General features: G+C 42.9%; 1 protein-coding gene across 1 annotated transcript in view; it reads left to right on the plus strand.

Annotated features, from left to right (window-relative positions):
* ptprz1b (protein tyrosine phosphatase receptor type Z1b) overlaps positions 1-22,611 on the plus strand; it is a gene marked incomplete at both ends in the record, with an annotated part of 52,982 nt that overhangs the window by 22,619 nt on the left and 7,752 nt on the right. The window contains 13 exons of the mRNA XM_079236053.1: positions 9,398-9,577; positions 11,246-11,397; positions 11,485-11,580; positions 11,705-11,771; positions 12,101-12,258; positions 13,682-13,832; positions 15,377-15,561; positions 17,494-17,620; positions 17,741-17,787; positions 18,306-18,755; positions 18,988-19,156; positions 19,910-20,137; positions 21,502-22,086. Coding sequence (XP_079092179.1) covers positions 9,398-9,577; positions 11,246-11,397; positions 11,485-11,580; positions 11,705-11,771; positions 12,101-12,258; positions 13,682-13,832; positions 15,377-15,561; positions 17,494-17,620; positions 17,741-17,787; positions 18,306-18,755; positions 18,988-19,156; positions 19,910-20,137; positions 21,502-22,086 — 2,595 coding nt within the window. The remainder of the gene's footprint in view (positions 1-9,397; positions 9,578-11,245; positions 11,398-11,484; positions 11,581-11,704; positions 11,772-12,100; positions 12,259-13,681; positions 13,833-15,376; positions 15,562-17,493; positions 17,621-17,740; positions 17,788-18,305; positions 18,756-18,987; positions 19,157-19,909; positions 20,138-21,501; positions 22,087-22,611) is intronic.

Genomic DNA, 22,611 nt, shown 5'->3' on the forward strand with positions numbered 1-22,611 from the left:
AAAATGAATACTTCCTGTCCACACAAGTTCACAACATTCTGTTCTAAAACCGTTTCTTTATGTTCTAATGATCTGATTGGGAAGAGAAGTGGGCCGTGTTCACATTAAGAATCCGATCACACTCTTGGTTAAATAGTGCGGCCCAGAGAAACGTCATGTATCTGTCCGTCATTAGTGTCGCAGAGTCGTTGGGTTTGGACTAATAAGGACAGCATGAGAGGCTGCGTGACGGCTCCATCTCCACAAACCCCACAAGAGTTCTTTATGTAAAATTTACACTTATCATGGCAATGCTAATTTTGGATCAGTGTGCGGGTGCAAATGTTCATCGATTCGCTGCTATGTAAATATGATATATATAAGTGTGAATGTTTTAAAAAAATAAAATAAATAAAGGTTGTGTTTTCTAGACCAACATTAGCACTGCATGAACAGCAACAAAAACCTGCAGCCACCTCATTTATTTCAACAAAAAAGAAAAAGGTGCAGGGTTGCCCAGCAATCTGTGGTGCCAGGCTCAGCACACTGCGTTGTTAATTATATATGCAGGAGCAGATTCCTGGTAGAGGACTTTGTTACGTGAACACCATCATTCTTTGTTGAGACACAGGATAAAAATAAAAAGGCCGTGATAACTTTTACAGTCTCATCGTATTGTACTCGGCTGTGGATTGATTCCTTTCTGCCTTTCTGTATCATGTTTTATCTTCTCCTTGATACCTAAAGCAACAGCCCACACAGACCCTTTCTTTTCTGACACAGTGCTTTTCTTATATATATATATATATATATATATATATATATATATATATATATATATATATATATATATATATATATATATATATATATATTATATTATATATATATTATATATATAAAGGCCAGTTTAAGTCTTTCTGTTACCTATGTGATGAAAGGAACACCACCAATGTATGCATACTGTATGCTGTAAAGTAGCCTACTTACAGATGATTAGCATAATCCTGACAGTGAGAAAATATGGTAGAGATGTAACTAAACCCAACTGGCTTTGCAAAAATGTAGACTTAAAGCTGCTCTAATCAGTGTTTTTATATATCCTCTTTTTCTGGTCACCAGCCACCACGTTTTCTGTGGCACGTGTAACATCAGCATAAACATGGTGGTATCAGTAAGACAGATGGCTAACTAGCTAGCCTCTTAAATTAGTACATATTAACAAATAAATGCTTCATCCACACACTCTTGTCAAAGCGCAGGAAAGCACATTGCTATCCCTTGATAAATTACAACTTTGTTTGGATCCTTTTTTGTTACAAGTGTTGTGTGGAGGCATGGCGTAATTAGCAAGCTAGCTAAGTAGCTCGCCATCTTCTCACTGACGTGCTAATTCCACCATGTTTTGATGAGTGGGCCACCTCTTCATCCCACTTATACTTTAGCCCTCTGTTTGCTGCTTCGAAGCCGCAGCCATGGCGGCTGAGGTCAACATACGGCTGAGTTAACATATTAGCAATATTTTCTCTCCATCTCTGAAAGCTTGGCTGATATTGTAGCATATAATATTGACCTGTTCTATGTTGCCTCTAGCTAACATCGACACATGATCCAGTCTACTCCGTAACTTAAACCTTTAGTCCAGTCTACTCCGTAACTTAAACCTTTAGTCCAGTCTACTCTGTAACTTAAACCTTTAGTCCAGTCTACTCTATAACTTAAACCTTTAGTCCAGTTTACTCTATAACTTAAACCTTTAGTCCAGTCTACTCTGTAACTTAAACCTTTAGTCCAGTCTACTCCGTAACTTAAACCTTTAGTCCAGTCTACTCCTTAACTTAAACCTTTAGTCCAGTCTACTCCGTAACTTAAACCTTTAGTCCAGTCTACTCTATAACTTAAACCTTTAGTCCAGTCTACTCTGTAACTTAAACCTTTAGTCCAGTCTACTCCGTAACTTAAACCTTTAGTCCAGTCTACTCTGTAACTTAAACCTTTAGTCCAGTCTACTCTATAACTTAAACCTTTAGTCCAGTTTACTCTATAACTTAAACCTTTAGTCCAGTCTACTCCGTAACTTAAACCTTTAGTCCAGTCTACTCTATAACTTAAACCTTTAGTCCAGTTTACTCTATAACTTAAACCTTTAGTCCAGTCTACTCTGTAACTTAAACCTTTAGTCCAGTCTACTCCGTAACTTAAACCTTTAGTCCAGTCTACTCCTTAACTTAAACCTTTAGTCCAGTCTACTCCGTAACTTAAACCTTTAGTCCAGTCTACTCCGTAACTTAAACCTTTAGTCCAGTCTACTCTGTAACTTAAACCTTTAGTCCAGTCTACTCTATAACTTAAACCTTTAGTCCAGTCTACTCTGTAACTTAAACCTTTAGTCCAGTCTACTCTGTAACTTAAACCTTTAGTCCAGTCTACTCCGTAACTTAAACCCGCTGCACAAAGACAGGATGTTGAAAATGGAAGCAGATTTTCAGAGCTTTTTTTAGTGATCTCAGGATATTCTTCCTTGAATGATGATTTCTTTAATGATTTTAATCCAGAACACCGGCAGAGTTGAAACGTTGTTGGGGTAACTTATCACGTGACCTCTTGACATGTGTCAAGAGGCTCAGACACACAGATGGATGTGTCCAGTCATTTTTCAAAATAAAACATCTTCCCACCGTGATTTTTTTTTTTCACCATTTTTTTCATTCATTCTTTCTGTGCGGCCCGGTACCAAGGGACCCGCGGCCCGGTGGTTGGGGACCGCTGGTCTACAGGACCAAGCAGTTTGTCTGAGTGGGACTTTTTCACTGCTAATTGGTTGGAAGCCTTTAACTTGAACTAATCCTGATCCTTGTAAGTATGCATTACCCATGCCTTGATGTTTTTGTTATCATCATTTTATTTGGAGGGTCTTAGCGTTCCCTGAGGATATTAAAGCTGCTGTAGAGGCTTTTCCATTATTCCAGAAGCCCGGATTCCAGTTTTGTGTCTCTCAACCAGCTAGCTGCTCGTCCTTTCATCTCATGTGTTCGTTGTCTCCGTCCACATGCATGTGTTCACCACCCACTATGTTCGCAAGTTCTCTCTTAGTCACCAAATACTCGAGGCTGGCTTCTCTTCTGCTCCAGTTGTTGCTCGCTGAGCCTTGTGGGAGACGTGAGGTAATGACGCCGCGGTGCATACATGTTCCTTTATTCACGAACACACTCTCTCTGCCCCCCGTTCCCTTTCCGTGTTTCTGGCTTGCAGCACCACGTGGCTTGTTAATGAGTTCAGTGGCTGCAATGGCGACCCAGCGTGATAGGTAACTGTGTACTGTGATGATTTCAGTATCCAGAAATCTTCGTAAACTTCCCACAGCGCGCTGTTGATGATGTCTCATCTGAATTCCGTGACAGTCACAGGTTGGCAGGCTGGGCTGTAAGCTATACAAACATGTATGCATATGCAGGAGGAATCTCATTGGCTCAGGTAAACCTCAGTGGGCGGAGCCAAAGGACACTTTTATTTTGTATAAAGTTGCTGTGAGAAATGTTTAACTGGTTCTGAAACTCAGTGTTATACTGATGCCTGTAATACATCAGCTATTTCTATATAGTTATATTCTGTTTATATATATTTATATATATATATATATATATATATATATATATATATATATATATATATATATATATATATATATATATGTATATGTGTGTACAGTACATATATACAGTACAGTTTTCTAAAGGGACTCTGGCGCTCGGAAACATTACCGATTTTGTCCTTTTGGAAACACCAAAATCAACACACAATACAAATTCCTCGTAGTAGCTTTAAGTTTGGTGCAGTTTTATTTCCCAGCTAACCTTCACTGTGCATGTTTAGATAAACAGTAAATCAGTTCAGAGAGCCAGTCTGCATTTGTTTAATATTTAACTGTATATTTGACTCCATGCAGAGTCTCGTCCCGGTCGTCTCTCGCTCCAGAGACCTTTTCATATCCACACGTCTAGACGGAGCCGCCGAAGATCACATAAACGGCACATGGGGACTGATTATTACCCCGAGTTTTCTTTTCCTTTTTCTTTTTCGAATAATCTGACAGGTTTGATTGTCAGATATGCTGGCTGTAGATGTGTGTGGCGGTCCATCATTAACATAGCAGATCTCGCTGGATGAGTGATCTCTGTGTGTGTGTGTGTGTGTGTGTGTGTGTGTGTGTGTGTGTGTGTGTGTGTGTGTGTGTGTGTGTGTGTGTGTGTGTGTGTGGAGTCCCCTCTCTGCCATTCATAATTGATTTATTTAGTAGCTTAGATCTTGTCAGCCTTAGGCTCACTCCTTTATGTCAGGCAGGCAGTGTGTGTGTGTGTGTGTGTGTGTGTGTCTGTCTGTGCGTGTGTGCGTGTGACCATGAATGCTTTCATAGCCATTGATTCTGCAGAATAAGAATGAAGTCTGAAGTCTCTTCTCACTCAAAAGAACAATTCTTATTTCTCTGCTCAGACTTCTGCTGCGTTGTAATCAGAGAACTTTATTGCAAACTGAGATACTGATTGAAACGCATGACACCAGCTAAGACAGAGCTATATATATATATATACACACACACATACACACACACACACACACACATACACACACACTGGTGTTTGAAAATAAACCTGACAGAAAATGTGATATGCTGTATGTAGCATTATTTGTCAACTGGATTGTGGTCGCCTTTATCTCATGCCAGTAAAAGATAGCGAAGATAGCAATAAAGTACCCGACCGGTGTTAGACGTGTTAGTCACGTGACCCGACTGTCCCTCAAATCTCCCAAATCTGAGCTGGTCACTCATTTAACTTTTGAAAAACAGGTGTGACTGACCACATTACAGCGGTTGCATTCCATTTAGCTGTACCAGTGTCCTTAGCGCTGAGCTGGCAGGCACAAAACCAGAGCCCTGGGGCCGGGGACAACCAGCGCCGTGGTTTACGCTATTATTTATTATTTTCAGTGGGGTCCGATCAACCAGAACCACCTGACTCACCCGATCACAAAGGTGTAGCCACGGCCCTAAATGGCACGCGGCCTTTAATAAGGTCGTTAATGACACCTGTCCCTTCTCCTGCTGTGAAAAAGGTCTGTTAGAGAGGCTGCTGCAGGCTTCCTTATCTGTGTTCACAGTAATTAAATAATTAGTGGTGTAATGATGTGTGGGTTAATTGATTTGTGATTGATTGAACAGGAATCATTGTAAACTGAACATCTTTGGGTTTTTTAAATGTAGTTTGGGATTAGACTGTATCTCTGTTTTCTTCGATGTGCTAAACTATTGATCAGTTAATAAAAAAATGATAGATTCATTGATACATTCATGAAATGGTACATTAGCTTTTAGAGGATGGAAGGCCTCTCGCTGCATGAAAGGAGGTGAAACTGGTTTATCCTGCCAGACAGACAATAACGCAGACTGAAAAGCACCGCTGTGTGTTCAACTTAAGAAGCCACCGTTATCTTTTTTCTTTTAATATTTGATACATATTCAGCTATTTTTGCCAGCAGTGATGCAAACAGGAGCAGACGGTCCCCCCAAAAAAGTCAAGCCCTACATTATTCAAATTAATAACCCTGCATGTTTTCTGAACAGTTCACTCGCTCAGCAGGGCAGAACCTTTTCACAGAGGGTGATCCTCTCTCTCTCTCTCTCTCTCTCTCTCTCTCATCCAAGGGAGCTAATTGGTGTAAGCAGAAACAGAGAGACGGACAGTGCGATACTCAGATGTACAGTACATCAGGGCATGTACAAACACACACACACCACACACACTTTTACTCTCCTCCATCTTGTGTCTCTGTCCTTTCTCTGTCTTCTTTTGTCCTCCCCCTCTTGCCTCCTACAGTTGTTCTATCACGCTTGTTTGTCTTTCCCCTCCTCTCGTGTCCTCAGCCTTTTCTTTGTCGCCTCCTCGGTGCACTCTCTCCCCTTTGTGTCCTCAGACGCTGTGTCTCCTCTCTCCTCTCTTTGTCCTCTCCTCCTCCCTCGAGAGTGAGAGGTGAGCTGAAATGATGGAGGTGGTTAAAAAGAGCAGCAGCGCCAGGTGTAAATGGGTTCTGTCTTGGCCGATTTCACAGCTGACTTCTCTTTGATCCGCTGCAGAGCACAACGTTCACACACATTGTTTCTCTGTCTGTCTTTTGGACGAGGCAGCTTTCAAACTAAATTAATTAAATGCACATTTTTTATACAAATGTTGATGTCAAATTGGGGTTTCATCTTGATAACTTTACAGATGAGCATGAATTAAATCCCAGACTGCTGACCGTGAGAATACGGACGATTTATTGAAAATATTGAGACAATGTCTTTCTATTCTTCCTGTAGAATTTGAGAGAGCGAGAGGTAGAAGGGCGAAAAGTAAGGAGGAAAAAGTAGAATAATACTTATCGTATTTTTCCATCAAATTGCAGACTCTGCTTTAAAAGTCTCCCATGTGGATTTGACAACAATAGGTACAGTGGCAGTGTCAGCAAGCTTCACTCTGGGAACACTGTGGAAAAGCAAGTGGAACTCAGAGATATGAAATTTAATTTCCATATTTAATCATGAAACGTTAGCCCTTGACTGAAAGCGAGATGGTGTGTATGCATGTGTGTGTTTATTGATTTAAATTAAGACAGGAAAGCCTTGCTCCGGTCAAGATTTTTTATATTTCTCGCTCCAACCAGTCAGCGACTTGTTGCCATGGTAGCGTTATGTAACTCGATTTGTGTGTGTGTGTTACGATGCCGAGGGACGCGGATGCAGATGTGGTCATTTCCACACACACACACACACACACACACACACACACACACACACACACACACACACACACACACACACACACACAAACGTTCACCACTAGCACTTGTAAAATGCAAGATATAGGTCAAAATTTAAGATTTTAAATTCTGACCTTTTACTCATTTATTCTTCATATCCCTGTTATTACCTTCAATCAGTGTTATTTTCAATAAATTGTCGAGCAACAGCTTTATTGTGTCGATGTGGTATTAGAGGTCTCAGTGTGACTGAATACCACAAGAGGGTGACTGAGCAAAAACTGGTAGTGGAAACAAAATCAAAACGATTTGGAGATAAATAATCTGCTTGTAGTAATCAAGTCGTCCGCTTACAGCGTTCAATGTGGGTCTTTACCAAGGAAAACACATTATTTGTCTTTTGCTGCTGCATTCACAATGAAATCATGACGAAAAACAACCTACTTTTCTCTCAATGAGAAGCTTAGTCTCCTCAAAGCTTACGACAAACAAGCCGAAACACTCCTCCGGAGACCTCGTGCCGTCCTCTCGCACAACGAGAAACATTCACGGCTGGAGACAGAAAACGATCTGTGGCTGAAGCTGCGTTTGAAACTGCTGAACTACATTATCAAACGGTCAATCAAATTCAGTGAATATCAGTCCTTTTCATTGCCATATATTCATGAAATAAATATATTCAAATGGCAATTAAATGGCAATCTGCATGAGAAATAAAGAGGATTTTAAACGAGCTATATTGTTGCAATTGTGCCGCAGTCGTTTCTGATCACACAGACTGAAGCCACGTATTACAGGAACAATTTAAACAACTACACATTTCATAGTTGACTAGTTACCGGCTCCTGTAAATGAAATACAGCCGGATGTTGCTGAACCACTGAAGTTACCACATTGTCACCATCATCCTCAGTCTATCTCCAGGTTCAAACCAGGCAGCAATACAACAAAGATAGCATCGGTTTAGTTGAACTTAGACCAAGCAAACTCTCACGACTCACACAATAAGGAATGCAACGCTAATGCCTCGTTAAGTCATGTGTGACCAGTTACAGTTAAACATCTGCTCTGACCTCATTAGACTCATTGTCTCTACTGTATACTGTGAAGCACACACACACACACACACACACACACACACACACACACACACACACTTGCACACTAATGACAAAGCACTGGATAAGTCTGGTCACGTCTGGTCTTATATTAATTAATCCAAACGACGATCTTTTCCTCATTATAGTATTTTTGTTGCCGAAACCAATTTGAGTTGTTTCATGTGAAGATGGCAGTTTTATTTTGAAAATAATATGCATGTAATGACACACGTGCTTCTGGACTAAAAGCACCAAAAATGTAGCTTTTCATGAGAGATCATAAGGAAACGTTGTAAAGCTGTTTAGTTTAAATCACTTTAATGTGACTTATAGAGGCTGTTATTTCTATTTCACTTTTTGTTATTTGCCCGTTTTCCAATGTTCCCTCATATGATTTTAACTGTGAAGTATTAGGCTGTAATGAATGCAGCTCAGTCAGGTTTGCTCCCTGTGACTAACCTGAATCCACCAGCAGGAAATGACTGTGAGGAGCGGATGAATGCGTGCAGTAAATGAACACATTCACTCATGCACACACGAGGAGCTGTTCATGCATGCACACAAATATATATATATACTGCAGTCCAGAGGGCACACAGGTAACTTAATAATAAAACATGTGAATTCATATTTTACACACACATGCACACACTGCATGAAGGTATTGTGCAAAAAAAGAATGAAAAATAGCATATACACACATCATGTGAGTTGACGTAAATGCAGATAGTGTGACATTCAGTTGTGAATAAATTCTCGCACGCACTGCATGTCCGTATATTTAAACACCAGACATGCGCTCATAAATAAACAATGCACGACCCTTTTGAGGCAGAGCTGGTGATATTTAGCAGATCATTAGTGCCAAATAAATCTGTTCTGAGCACCGAAACAGGAGAACGTCACGTCTCCCTTCCTCTATTGTGATTGAGTATTTTGTGTTGCAAATCTCGCTGGCCCTGGCGCTGTTCACATTGTTTCACATTATTCATGCAGAAAGCACAGCCTTGTTAAATCACACAAATGCACCCATCACGGCGACACGTTTAAACAGAATTCATGCTGCGCCCCCCCTCTCCCCTCCCCCGCTCTTCCCAAAACAACGATTCACAAGTAAAACACAAAATAGGAGACACGGACTCGCATACAGAGTGCCAGGCTGACACGTGACCGGAGGCCGCCCAGTCATGTTTGACCTTCTGACCTGTTGCTCTGTTGTGAACAGCAATACTCGTCTCTAAATGTATCTCAAAGGCGCTATGAGAAGCACATCATGACCGCATTTCAGTCGTTTAGAGACTCTAGAGTAATTGGAAGATGCATTTTGGAGGAAAATCCAGAGGCGAAGCAAGAAGTCACAGTTTTTCCACCTGAAACGCATCTGCGCTTCCACAATTTTCTTTTGACAGCGCATGAGAAGGATTTCGTAACAAGCTATCAGGCAGTTTGACATTTTCAGATCAGCAGTCCGTGAACGTGTTTGTCTCTTCATCTATCTGCCTCTCTCTCTCTCTTATGTACAGGTGCCCTGAACCAGCACAACTGGGGGAAGAAGTACCCGTCCTGCAGCAGCGCCCGGCAGTCCCCCGTGGACATCGACGAGACGTTCACCCAGGTCAGGCTGCAGTACCAGGACCTACAGCTAGAGGGTTGGGACCAGCTGACGGCAGAGGCCAGCACCATCCACAACAACGGCAAGACCGGTATGTTGATGTTCATCCACTTTTCTCGTGGCCCTTTCCTACAGTTTTTTTATTTTTTCCCAAGCATGACTTTCTTACATCTCCAGTTCAAGCTGTGGAGGCCATGTTAGCAAAGGCACTCTGCAGGAAATCAGACCACAAGCTGTTCCATGTGTGCTGAAAGGATTTTTTTCTTTATCCTTTCAATCCCAGACAAGTGCATTATTAAAGCAGCAACCAGAGGAGGAAGATCATGCATGTAGTAGATTCAATCTATGGAAATGATTTTGACATTAGTCCGGTTCTGTAAAGCACAACATGTTAATCCTCTAGATGTGGAAAGAAGCTTCACTTTCCAGACGCAGAACAACTCGAGATTAATGAGAGAAAAGGAGCAGCGAGGATTACAAGGAGAAAGAGTGAGACAATGAGAGGGAAGGAGGAGGGAGGGACTGAGTAACTCAGTGAGAGGCAGCCAGAGGGACAGCGGTACCGACATGTCATGTGGAGAAAGACCGTGTCAAGAGGCAGAGATGAAGCTGAGCGACAACAGAAGAGCAGGAGGGGACAGAAAAAAGAAAGAGAGAGAGACGGAGCAGGGGAGAGAAATGAGGACGTTGAGAAGTGACAGTGAGAGCGAGTGAGTCGGACCTGATAAACACATGAAAGCTGTCTGAGCTATCTCTTTCTCCGTGAAGTCAGAGAGGAAATTGCATATTAAAAGTGATTACATTGCATAGCTGCCATGATATTAAGCGGGCAATACATGGTTTGTTGTCTCCCCAACACATCAGAGATACAGTTCACAAGAGGCCACATGTAAAGAGGCTAAAGTGGACTTATGAAACGTTATTGTCTGCTTTGATATGAAAAAGGATTATCTCCCAGTTAGCATTGTTATCAGCAGACTGTCGGTCCCCTCATCTCTATGCAGCGTGTTATCGTCTGTCAGCATTGTTTTGGTTCACTCTCATCGCTCTCATCTTGGTTTTTCAGAGACACAGCAGGCAGTTGTCATTTAAAGAAGCTCTAAAAAGCCCAATATTTGACCCAATTTCACCTTTACAAGGCAATGATATTGAGCCTTATTGTTGCCTTTTATATGGTAATTATATGCCAATGTTTTGTTTTTCCAAGTGGCAAAAAAAATGTGAATACAAGTTCAAATGTTGTTAAGTATCAAATGACAAATACAAAAAATAGACTGCTGACAGACCATATCCTCATTCCATGCATAAAAAGATAAACATATCCAAGTTATAGCACCCAGAGGCTTTTTTTACTTTGAGAAAAAACATGGATTTTTTTGCATCTGTTGGATCACGAAAGAAATGTTTTGAGTTACTTCTTGCCACCATCTTGCCAGTCGCTCAGTGCCAGAAGTTCCGAATTCAGACAAAGCTTTGGGGCCTGGTGGTCATGTGACAGCTGAGTATTGACACTAAAGGTCTCAAGAGCCTTAAAGTTACTATAACGTTGTGAGCATCCACACCGATGAACGATCCGTTCTGTGAGCAGTGGTGGGGTTTGTATCATTCATAAATCTGCCGTGCACTTGAGTTAGGACAATTTTTAAAACGATATATTTATACACTATTGCAGTTTTTTAGTGGGGACGGCCCTTAAGCCTGTTGTCGGCGTCTTCAGTGAAATACATAATTCTTTCTTGTTATCATGTGTGTGTTTTAGTGGCCCTCCGTGTGGAAGGGGAGTTCTTCGTGAGCGGAGGAGGACTGAGCTCCAGGTTCCGCGTCGGTACGATCACCTTCCACTGGGGCCACTGCAACGGGACGTCCGATGGGTCTGAACACAGCCTGAATGGGATGAAATACCCTCTGGAGGTGCTGTCTTATCACCAGCACATGCATTGATCATACATGTGTCTTCCAGTGAAGCTAAACTTCTCATTTTCCAATGCACTCGTTCAGATGCAGATCTTCTGTTACGATCCGGATGACTTCCAAAGTCTGGATGCCGCCGTCAGGGAAGGAGGGAGGATCGCTGCCCTGGCGGTGCTCTTTGAGGTCGGTTGAACCTCGTTGATTTGTGGCCGGAGCGAGAGATCAGTCTGTTCCCCCTCAAGGAATACAGTGATGAGATTAAACTTTTTTAACTTGTCCATCAATGCCGCCATGTTCTTTCCCACAGATCAGCCTGGAAGACAACGAGAGCTTCCGGCCTGTTATAGAAGCCGTGGACACCGTCAGCAGGTTTGGTAGGTCGCCTCTACATACCAGCTGGTGTTGGTCCGTTGGTGTTTTTGCCAATATGTTTCCTTGAAGCAGAAATAAATGGTGGTTTTGATATCATTTTACCAGACAAAGCAGTGTTTTGCAGTGAAAACGATCGCACAGAAATGTTACGACCATTATTACACCGTTTTCTCTTTTCTCTTCTAAATGGCAGAATAATAAGAGGTTGCTGATTGGCTTCACTCGAATATCCCGGTGCATGTCGTCCACTTAGCAAACTGCTTGCTCCCATGAGGTCTTACAGACCTCGGGGCAATACATTGCTTTCCTTTCCTTTTTTTTCTTTTACCAGATAAGAGCGGGTCGATGGAAGCGTTCACCCTGCGGTCCTTGCTGCCTAATAACACAGATAAATATTACATCTACAATGGCTCACTAACCACACCGCCCTGCTCTGAGACGGTGGAATGGATCGTCTTCAAACACACTGTGGTCATATCAGAAACCCAGGTCAGGAGGTTTTAATCACACACACACACACACACACACACACACACACTGGAGTCCACTGTCACTACCCAATTACTCATCTCTTTCTGAACAGTAAAAAAAAGATTACCTTGAGTGACGCTGGTTCCCATTCCCTCTTCTAACCTGAATGTACCTTTACGCATTAGCATCAATTTCCAGCTCAGCCGACAGTCACATCGAAAATCCCTCTTTAGAAATCAGTGACAGCAGCTCTTACTGCTAAATTGATTTAGCATTGTGTCTGAAAGCCTTCAAGCGTTATGATGCAAATTTTTCCATCTTTCCATTCTTAATATTCTAAATAATGAAAACCTGATTCGGCGTTATCTCTTTAAATTTATTCTTTTCTTGAACAGAAATCTGAGGATCAGATTCAGATATCTCTTTGTATCCCTCAATGAATCCGGCTATGAATGATATCTTAACAAACGCCGACATAAAAAGCTTCAGACTATAGAAAGGTTTCTTGTATAAAAGTGCTACTGAAATGAAGATTTCTGGCTTAATATGAGAAAAAACTAATTTAGAGAAAACGTTTTGTAAAATTCCATATTCTTTGAAGGCACCACATATATAGTGTATAGTGTAAAACAACTTCCACAGTTGATTACTTACAAGACAATTATGTTATGTATTACAAATTGTATCATGATCTAACCTTTGATGGATTTTGGAGAAGTCTACAGACGCAAACAAACAAAGTGGTAAAAATAATCCCCTAAATGTTCTTCTTCTTTGAAAGAAGACATGTTCTGAAAGCAAAGCAGGCGTCTCGCCTTAGAAAAGACAAACATGGCGACATCCTCGCTGCCTGTATTTGTTGTGGCTGGTTTCAGGTCAGCTGTTGTTGACATCCGCGTACAAGATAAAAACCAAAAATCCTCACATTCGAGTGATGCAACGTGACAGACTTACATCATCGGGGTTTGGTGGTGGTCGTGATCTGATAACGACGGCCTGTGATGCAGCGGCGCCGCAACGTTACGGCAGCTTGATTTCAGAGAGGAGACGATTAAGAACCGGCGACTTTGAATGAAATCATCTGTTTAATAGCCATCAATTATGTAGCCCAATAACAGAGAGTGAACGGGGTCATGAAAGTGGTTGTGCGCGTGCGCGTGCGCGTGCGCGTGCGTGTGTGTGTGTGTGTGTGTGTGTGCTTGTCTGTGTTTGCAATGATTGAAATGGGGATGGCACATCGTAGCTAACCCGAAAATAGAGCAGCCTCCCTTTCTCCGCCTGGCCCCGACGAGATCCCTTTAATCACTCGCACTCACTCACACGCCTCGGTTTGTTTTGGCAACTGCAGAGAAACGGAGAAAGATGCAACAGACACGTCTTCATTCCTTTGTTTCTTTGTCTCTCTCTCTCTCTCTCTCTCTCTCTCACTCTCCGTTCCCAGTTGGAGGTGTTTTGCGAGGTGATGACCATGGAGCAGGCCGGATACGCGATACTAACGGATTACCTGCAGAACAACTTCAGGGAGCAGCAGCAGCAGTTCATGGGTCAGGTGTTTGCCTCGTACACCGGAGTGGAGGACGTGCTCACACCCAGTAAGTCACCCACACACACACACACACACACACACACACACACACACACACACACACACACACACACACACACACACACCCAAAAGGTTTGGTGCTTGTAGAGCTGCGCCGAACAGATCGACGCTTCTTTCTGCTTCTGCAGCGGCTGGACAGTTTTACTTAAACTTCTTCAACTTTGGACCAATAGTCCAGTTAGACTGAAAGATGAACTGATTGGAATTTGGCAGTCAAAGGTCACTGTGAGGTCACGAAACAAGTTCAAGAATTCATATGCTAATTATGACAATTTCACATGAATGTCCTGTAGGATCAAATAATGAAGAGATGACATTTTGGAAAGACGAGGCGCTAATTCTAGTTTTAATCATTAAATAGATTGAATAAATTCCAATCAGTTGTTCTCCAATTATTGTATAAAACAGCTGATTTCCTATTTTTTGCTGCATTTGACATGTTTTTTAAACCGCCAGCTCTCAGTTGTTTTTTTCCCGTCCTCTCTTCTCGATGCTGAGGCCCGGAGGCCATTGAGCGACTTGCTCTGAGCGCTGTGAGATCTGCTAATTGTGCTACGTTGGTTTCAAGTTCCTTTCTTCATTTGCAGTATTATTTTGGGTTCACATTCACGGTTTAAATAACACATTTATAGAATACAGTCTTTTTTTTTAATACGTTTTCATCCCCCTGAGATTAATTTGATGCCTTTCTTTTTAGTCTCGGTGCTGTAAAGTCATGTAGCATCACATCACAAAGTGAGTTTTGGTGTTTTAGTTTAAAAGGGGCCCAAAAGTGAGTTTTGACTGGCAGAGATCTCAAGTATTGGCTATTGATTAACAGCGCATGGAAATATTTAAAAAACAAAATCTCAGCATGTTATGATTTTGTACCAGAGAATCTCCACTTTTCCAAAGATCAAAATATTTTCCCTCATTGAATTTACACTCAATTCAGAGATCAAACATTACATTATTAATCCTTCTTTTCTCCATGACTGAAAAATATTCTTCCGCTGTCTCTGCAGCTGTAAAACTGTCCATTAAGGTCAGCCCAGTCACGATCATCAAAAGACAAGACTCACGACGCTCTCCATCTTCATAAAGTCGACCCTCAAGTAAAGTGGGTCTTTTGGGTTGCCAGGGAGCTCGACTTTGTAGTTCTGTGCCTCTGCTCCTCCCAGCGCAGGCAATTTATTTTGCAGCTCTTTTTGAAATTGAAATAGAGTATTCAGAAATTCAGAGAAGGGTCTTTTTTTTACCCTGTAACCAATTCATGCAGCCACACACACACACACACACACGCGCGCATACACACACACACCCCTCCCACTCATTGCCACACTCACCTCCTGAGCTGGGCTTTTTAAAATGGATTTCTATTTTCTTCCATTTTCCCTACGGTCGATTAACATCAAGTTACCTTGAGCAAAACTGAAGTTAATGTGAGACGTTGCATCGGTTCAGTTTAAAACAAATATATTTTATTGGGTTTCCTGCATCACATCCGCACGAATCAATATTCAACATTTATACCAAGCTTGCCCTCTCTAGCCTGCAGCTCGGAGCCGGAGAACGTTCAGGCTGACGCCCAGAACGACACGACCATCGTGGTGACGTGGGAGCGCCCCCGCGCGGTCTACGACACGACCATCGACTGGTACTCCGTCACCTACCAGAGGCTGCAGGGCCGAGACCAGAGCAAGCAGGAGTACAGGACGGACGGGGACCAGGATGTGGTACGAAAGATCTCTTTACATGCACACCCACCCCACGACACGACGTTGGGTATTGAGATTACATCTGGCAATGTATTCACTTTCTTTCTGCTGCTTATTATGCAGCTATGCCTCATCTGTTTTATCTAATGAGATAACGTTTTCACTCGGTTAATATCCTTTTAATCGTTTCTACTGCAGCAAAATGGGTTTGTAAATCAAGTCATAAATGTGGCATTATGCAGCTGACAAACTGGACTGCTTGTGTTACAGTCTAGTCCAATCCTGCTGACGGCAGCAGGAAAACTCACTAGTGGAGTTACCAAAAGGTTTAATTTGTATTTGCAACATTAATAGTTTATATAATAAAATATATATATTTAGCTTCAGACGGAGTCTCCAGTTCTGCCAAGTGAAGCTGATGCGGAAGTGCCTTAAAACGTGCATTATATGTAATGACCAGCAGGGGGCGACACCTCCGGTTGTAAAAAAAGAAGTCTGATTGTATAGAAGTCTATGAGAAAATTACCCTACTTCTCTTTTGATTTATTACCTCAGTAAAGAGTTTCTGGTCTCATTCTCTAGTTTCAAGTCTTCTTCAATACAGAATGATGTTCATTTAAAATGATGGTACTTTCAAATAAACCATAAAGTGGAGAATGTTTTAGGGCGGGTTTACTGTGATTGACAGGTCGCTGCCGCTACCAGAGCCGTATCCGGCATCTCTGCTTCTCTCCGTGCATTTTGTTCATTGGTTGCAAAAAACAACTAAATGGCAACGGCCGTAATCCAAGATGGCGATGGCGAAATTGGCAAACTCAAGGCTTCAAAACGGGTGGCCACATCTTATATACAGTCTATGGTAGCAAAACAATGTTGCCATACGATACTATGCTGTATCGTTCTCGCCCTCATCTCCACTCACCTTTGACTGCTTGTCATTTCAACTGCTGTTTCGCACCATTATCTACAGTCCCGCCCTTTTCTCCTGCAGCAAATATTACAAATAATTCATTAGAATTTTCTCAAACATCCATCCACTCGCTATCTGTCACTCTCACATTGCGGCTGCTGCCGTCATCTAGGTTGATCAAAGAGATCGATCAATTGATTGCCCTCTCAACGGGTCACTGAGCATCCCTTAACGGGACCAGCACCATCTGTTTATGTGTGGATGTAGCTCAATATCAGTGTGTGTGCGTGCACAAGCCTCTTCATATTTGTTTGACTTGATTACCTGCAATAAAGATGCACTCTGATGAGAGCATGAGGTGGCTTTTACATCATTATTGGTAGTTATTGGTAGATGTGAAACTTGAATTATTACTCATTAAGATCATTTAAAAGGAATTATAATTTATAAAAAAACAAAAGAACATTCATATTTACAAATACAAATTAATATTTGTATTTTTAGGGTGAAATAAACACACATGTAGTGTTACAAACTAATCAGAAAGCAAGCGGTCAAAAATATCAGGAGAGCTAAAGATGCTCGAGCACTGGTTGCACTGGTCTCTTTAGTGGTAGTAGTATGAACTGGCCGAACCCAAACATCAATAATTTCAGGATAATTATTGCACCAGTATCCTTTTTTTATATTAATAATTAATAGTGTTAAAAGCTAGTGTTGGTGGTTTTGAGAAACTAGCAAGAGTACGCTAAAATTATAAGATGATCAAACTGAAAAACCCAGCCCAGTGTTGCCAACTCCAAAAGTCGCTAAATCGCCAAGTCGGCAATACTGACAGCCCGCCCCTTCAGGCCTCCCTCAAGATGCTCCTTCAACATGATCTTTATGAATATAGACAACAAACATGGCTATTGCTAACTCGCAGCTGTTAAGCTAGCAGCTGGTGGAATGAGGATTTCAACAAAATAAATATTTAAAACATTTTTGAACAAGATTGCCAACAACACAGTCAGAAAACTCCCCTACATGTGACTCCCCAGGGTGCCATCATCCCCAGCCTGCTGGCCAACAGCAGCTACGTGGTTCAGGTGGTCGCCATCTGCACCAACGGACTCAGAGGACGACGGAGTGACCAGATTATAGTGGACATGCCGTTAGAAGACCCTGGTACACACACACACACACACACACACACACACACACACACACACACACAAAACTGTTCATTTCCTACACGTGTGAGCCAGTCTTTATTCCTTCTCTCTTTCTCTTTCTCTCTCTCTCTAGAAAGTGATTCAGATCCTGCCACCAAAGAGCTGGAAGGCCACAGGGAGGTAGGGCGCTCTGTGATATCTGTGGTTTCACCTGACACCGCTTTGCATGTTCATTTTGCTGAATTACGTCGCAGCGCTGAAGTCGACTGCATTCCGTCATATCAGTGAACCGAATTATTATGCAAATGATTGTAATTATGTCAGCGGAGGCTAGTCGTTGAGTGTTTGGAGAGCAGTACAAAAGGTTGTACGGGACTTTTCAGAGTGTATAGTAGAGATTAAAAAAAGGAGAAAAAAAAGACAAATTCTACCAGTTTTTTTGTTCTCTTCCACACTGCTTTAATGGAGATTACTTTAGTCCTTTTTATCAGTTAATTTGAATGTTGAAGTAGTTACTGCACCGCTGCTATGTCTTTTGTAGGATGTTTATATGCATTAATTTAAGCAAGAAGCAGGTACGGCATATAAAGATGTCTTTGCTACTCCTTCAGTAAGGCCTGTCCCTCATCACATACACTTCTACCAGACATCCCGGGCCACAGCTCCACTCAGTCTTGCTTTTTACTCCTTCTTGTTAGCTCTCATCTAAAGCCAAATCGGAGAAGCCCGAGAACCAGAATCAGGTGGATGTGTCTCCAGAGGACCACAGCCCCGTGGAGGAGATCCCCGTGGAGCAGACCAGAGTCTACCAGAACCATCCTTCGCACCACCAGAACCTCCCGGTCCAGGTCTCGACCCCGAAGGCTCCGCCTGAGTCTGTCGTCCTGCAGAAAACCCGACTCAACCAGAATGTGAGAAAGAAAGCGGGCACCAAACCCGACGACATGGATCAGAACTGGATTTACGAGGACAGCGACCCGACGCGCCGGCCGTTCACCAAAGAGGGTTTCGACGGCAACGGAGCGATATGGGTGACCGAGGTAACCGAGCAGCCGGGCTTCCTGTTTCCAGTTGCCCGGACAACAGCGCTGCCGACGATTCGCCGACAAATCACAGAAGAGGCGTCGTTGTCGGTGTTGCCGCATCAGGTATTGCCTCTTTTTCCTCAAAGTTATCCTTTCATTCATCCTTAAACCGGATTAAACATCACATCTGGCTGCCACACAAAATGAAAATGCAAAGTTGCTTTTCGTGTTTTTGAGTTTTTCCTCCCACAATATATATATATATAGTATGTTTCACATATTCGTCCAAAGATCATGTTCTTGTAGTTTCCTCCAAGAAACCCAATGTTTTGTGTCCTACCCCTTCTACTCGCAGTCTGGGGATCCCGGCCCAGCGGACCAGGCCGGAGACAGTGGGCTCCCCTCCCCTCCTGTGGAGGACGTCCACGTCACCGATATCTTCTATGAAGACACGGTCAACAGCTCTCCACTGGAAACCACCGCCTCTGCAGAAACAGGGTCTTCTGCTGCTGCTGTGTTGCCAGGTCAGATTTTATCTTCGTTTTTCGGCGCTCATATCTTTTGATCAGTGCCAGGGAGGAATTTAAGCTCATAAATATTAGAAGAGGAACCAGCAGAAGATGTTTTCTTTTCACTGAATCCTCCTCACTCTTCCTGGTCAAATCAAGGCCGACACGTTAAGATTGTGTGTTGATTTTTTCTTTGTGTAGCTTCTGCTGTTATCTCTGAACCCGTTTAGCCTCTGGGAGGCGCCAGTCATTTGTTGACCCCTTGCAAAAATGAAAAAGGCAAAGAACATGTCATAACATCAGGATCATATATTAATCCAAAAGCAGTGTTTTGAAGGAAGAGACAAGAAAGAAGAAGAAGAAAATTGCTTTTTCAGCCGATTACCAACATGAGATGTGAGATCGAGTTGAGAGATTAAATGTACAGCTGATCTAAAAACAGATATAGATATATATCAAGCTCAGAAAAGAAGGCAAGTTGGACTAACTTACAGTATTTACTTTGATTTCTCCAGTATTATTCAGCAAATGTTTTGTCAAAAAAAAAAAAAGGTTCATGTGAAGATCTCAAAATCAAAATTCTTTATTTAGGATTCCTTGTTTAAAAATGCACTATCTTGGTTCTCGCTTCCATAAATTTTGCGTATGGGGCACATTTCTATGCATGACACCAAAAATGAAAACTAATTAATTCACACGGTCGTCATCGTCGCGTCGGCTCGACCCGCGTCGCGTCACATGGTCATGATGTACTCTCTGTCCCCTCAGGTGATGGAGCGGACAGAGTCTCCCTGCCGTCCACCGAGGACAGCGACGCCCCCGTGAACCGTCCTGTGCCAGAAACCATCGGCTCGGTTCCCTCCACCTCCTCGCCGCTCTGGATCACGTCGAGAGCGGCGACCGCCAGCAGCGACCTGGCCGAGTCGGTCTACAAATCGTTCACCACCTCCTCTTTGCTCAGGGTGCTGATGCATACGACCCAGCCCATGTTCAACGGTAAGATATGATGTAGAAGACAGTGTGACTTTATAATATGAGGGAGCAGCAATATTAGTATTGTCATTTTGTTTGTGGTGGGTTGACAGCTGGTCTTAATTGCGGTGGATGGTTGACTTTTGTCCTCTAGCTAATCACGGCTGTGCTCTGGGTGACATCATGATGATGATATGGTGGTGGTGGTGGTGGTAATGATTATGGAAAAGAATAAGCTGGCGTTGATGATGATTAGAATGATAATCGGCGACTCCGTCCTCTGGTTCAGAAATGAAATTTGCTCGGCTCTCACTCAAATCTTGCAGCATGTTGCGACTCCACATGAGGTCATACTTTGAGTCCGTTCAGCTCGTTGATCCCAGCGTGTACTTTTAGGACTCCTCTTTTTGGCCTGCGTTCTTATCTGTGACTCAACGGCGCACTCTGGTGGCTTTTTCTTCTCTTCCTTCCGTTCTTCTCGCAGAATGCAGGGCTCACTTCAGCTGATTTGGGACATTTCCATTTCTTGGCTCTCTTCTTGCATTGTGTGTACTGTGGGCACGATGACGACTGAAAAGTCCATCTCTGAATTTGTGGGAAGTTCAATTCTTACCTTTTCTTCCATCTTTCCTGGCCCTAATGCTGGTGGCCTGGAAACGTGTTTCTTACGTTTCTGGCTTTTCTTCCAGTAAAGAAACCCACGTTCAAGGTGGAGGACTCAACCATTGGCTTAGCAAACTCTCCTAACACGCCTAGTGGAGAGAGCGTCAACCCCGCAAATCCTGCAGCCTCTGTCCCGGAAAGGGGATCTGCTGAAGGATACTCATCCACTCATCAATCACTCAACCCTTTTAAAGAACTCATTGGCAGTTTGCGTCCCTCTCCCGCCCTCCCTGAAGACACCAGCAGTGGCTTTATCTTTTATCATCCCGACAAGTCCTCTGAAGAGCACTCCATTGTGCGTCTACAAATGGATTCAGAGCACCCTCAGATCTCTCCCACTTTGGGGTTTGAGGATGGCTTAATCACTGAGCACTCCCTGTCTCTGCTGCCTGATTATGACTTGAATGCCATCAACTTATTAAAAATAAACAGCATGAAAGGAAATACCCCGAATACTCTAAATCAAGTGGTTCAAGATGGTGTAAGCATCTTGGCGCGTCCGGACAAAGAAGTGGAAGCCGGGTCAAACAGGCATAAAGAAGACGCATCTTCCTTTGGTTCTAAAGGTTTGACTTTGACCTTTACTTTTCATTCAGAGGAATCCAGCACAGACTGGTCCGCAGAGGGAAGTGGATCAGGATCTGGCTTTTACAGCATCAGGCTCGATCAGGAATTTGATCGAGTCAGCACAGTCAAAACCGACCTTTCTCCTCTTCTAAATTCAGCTATCAGCACCAAGGTGGGGGACACTGTGAAACCGAGTAGCTCAACAGGAATTACGTTAGTGGATAGTGGAACAGATGGAGAGACAGACGGGGCAGGAAGCAGATTAGGTAGTGAAACAGAGGCAGTGAGAGAAATGGAGGAGAACGAAAGCGAGCTAAGCGGCGAGGAAGAAGAAAAGAGAGAAGGAGTCGAGGCCGGCAGTGGGGATGAAATTGAGTCCAATTTTCCAGTTTCAAGCTGGCCTGAGGACGTTAGTGGTGTTGGAGAAGGTGGTGGAGGTGGAAAAGTAAAGAAAGTCAGCGACGATGAGGAAGGTATCAAAGCTGTCGGTGAAAAGGAGAGTGGTGATGGAAGGGAAGACGGCAATGAAGAAGTCGTTCTCCGGCTGTCTGCCAGGCAGGACAAACCTAAGGCAGGGTTCCTATTGTTGGACGACAGTGAAGAAAATGTTGACGGACACGATGAGGAAGGTCAAAACGGAAGTCTTGACACTCACGTTGTTGGAGGCCACTCTCCGCTAGAGGACGACAAGGATGGAGACGGATATGGTTTAATAGACGTGAGCGAGGAACACCCCGGAGGAGGTTGTTGTTGGGGCGTCTCGTCCCTCTGCTTAGACTGACAGGCGGCGACGAGGCCCCGGAGGAGGACATGGAAGGTAACGTTACTCGATGCCCTGCGTTAGGTGGCGTTATTTCATTTGTTCGTTTCATTTACTTGGCTCAGAACCATGAAATAATAATAATAATATTTACAGTAAATAAAAATAGTAACACTTTGGCAAGTACCTTTCTCTATGATTATTTATGCCTACATTCTTACTTTCTTTCATTCAAACCTGATACTCTTTACAAGCGATTGTCATCACAGCCTTGCTGGCAGAATAGACGTTTATTCCAAACAACACGGTTATTGCTTGTGGAAACATAAACACTAATAGCTGCAATAATCAATATTGTATTATTACCAGAGGATGACATGTGAGAGGAATTGGTCACCGTGATGAACCCACAGAGAATAAGCCATAAACCTCACAATGTAAAATGTCTCGGCGCATTGATTTGGTTTTCCGTTCTGCAACAATCAACTGCATGTCACAGCCGTAATAT

This window comes from Taurulus bubalis (assembly GCF_910589615.1).
Source record: "Taurulus bubalis genome assembly, chromosome: 20".
Lineage (NCBI taxonomy): Eukaryota > Metazoa > Chordata > Actinopteri > Perciformes > Cottidae > Taurulus > Taurulus bubalis.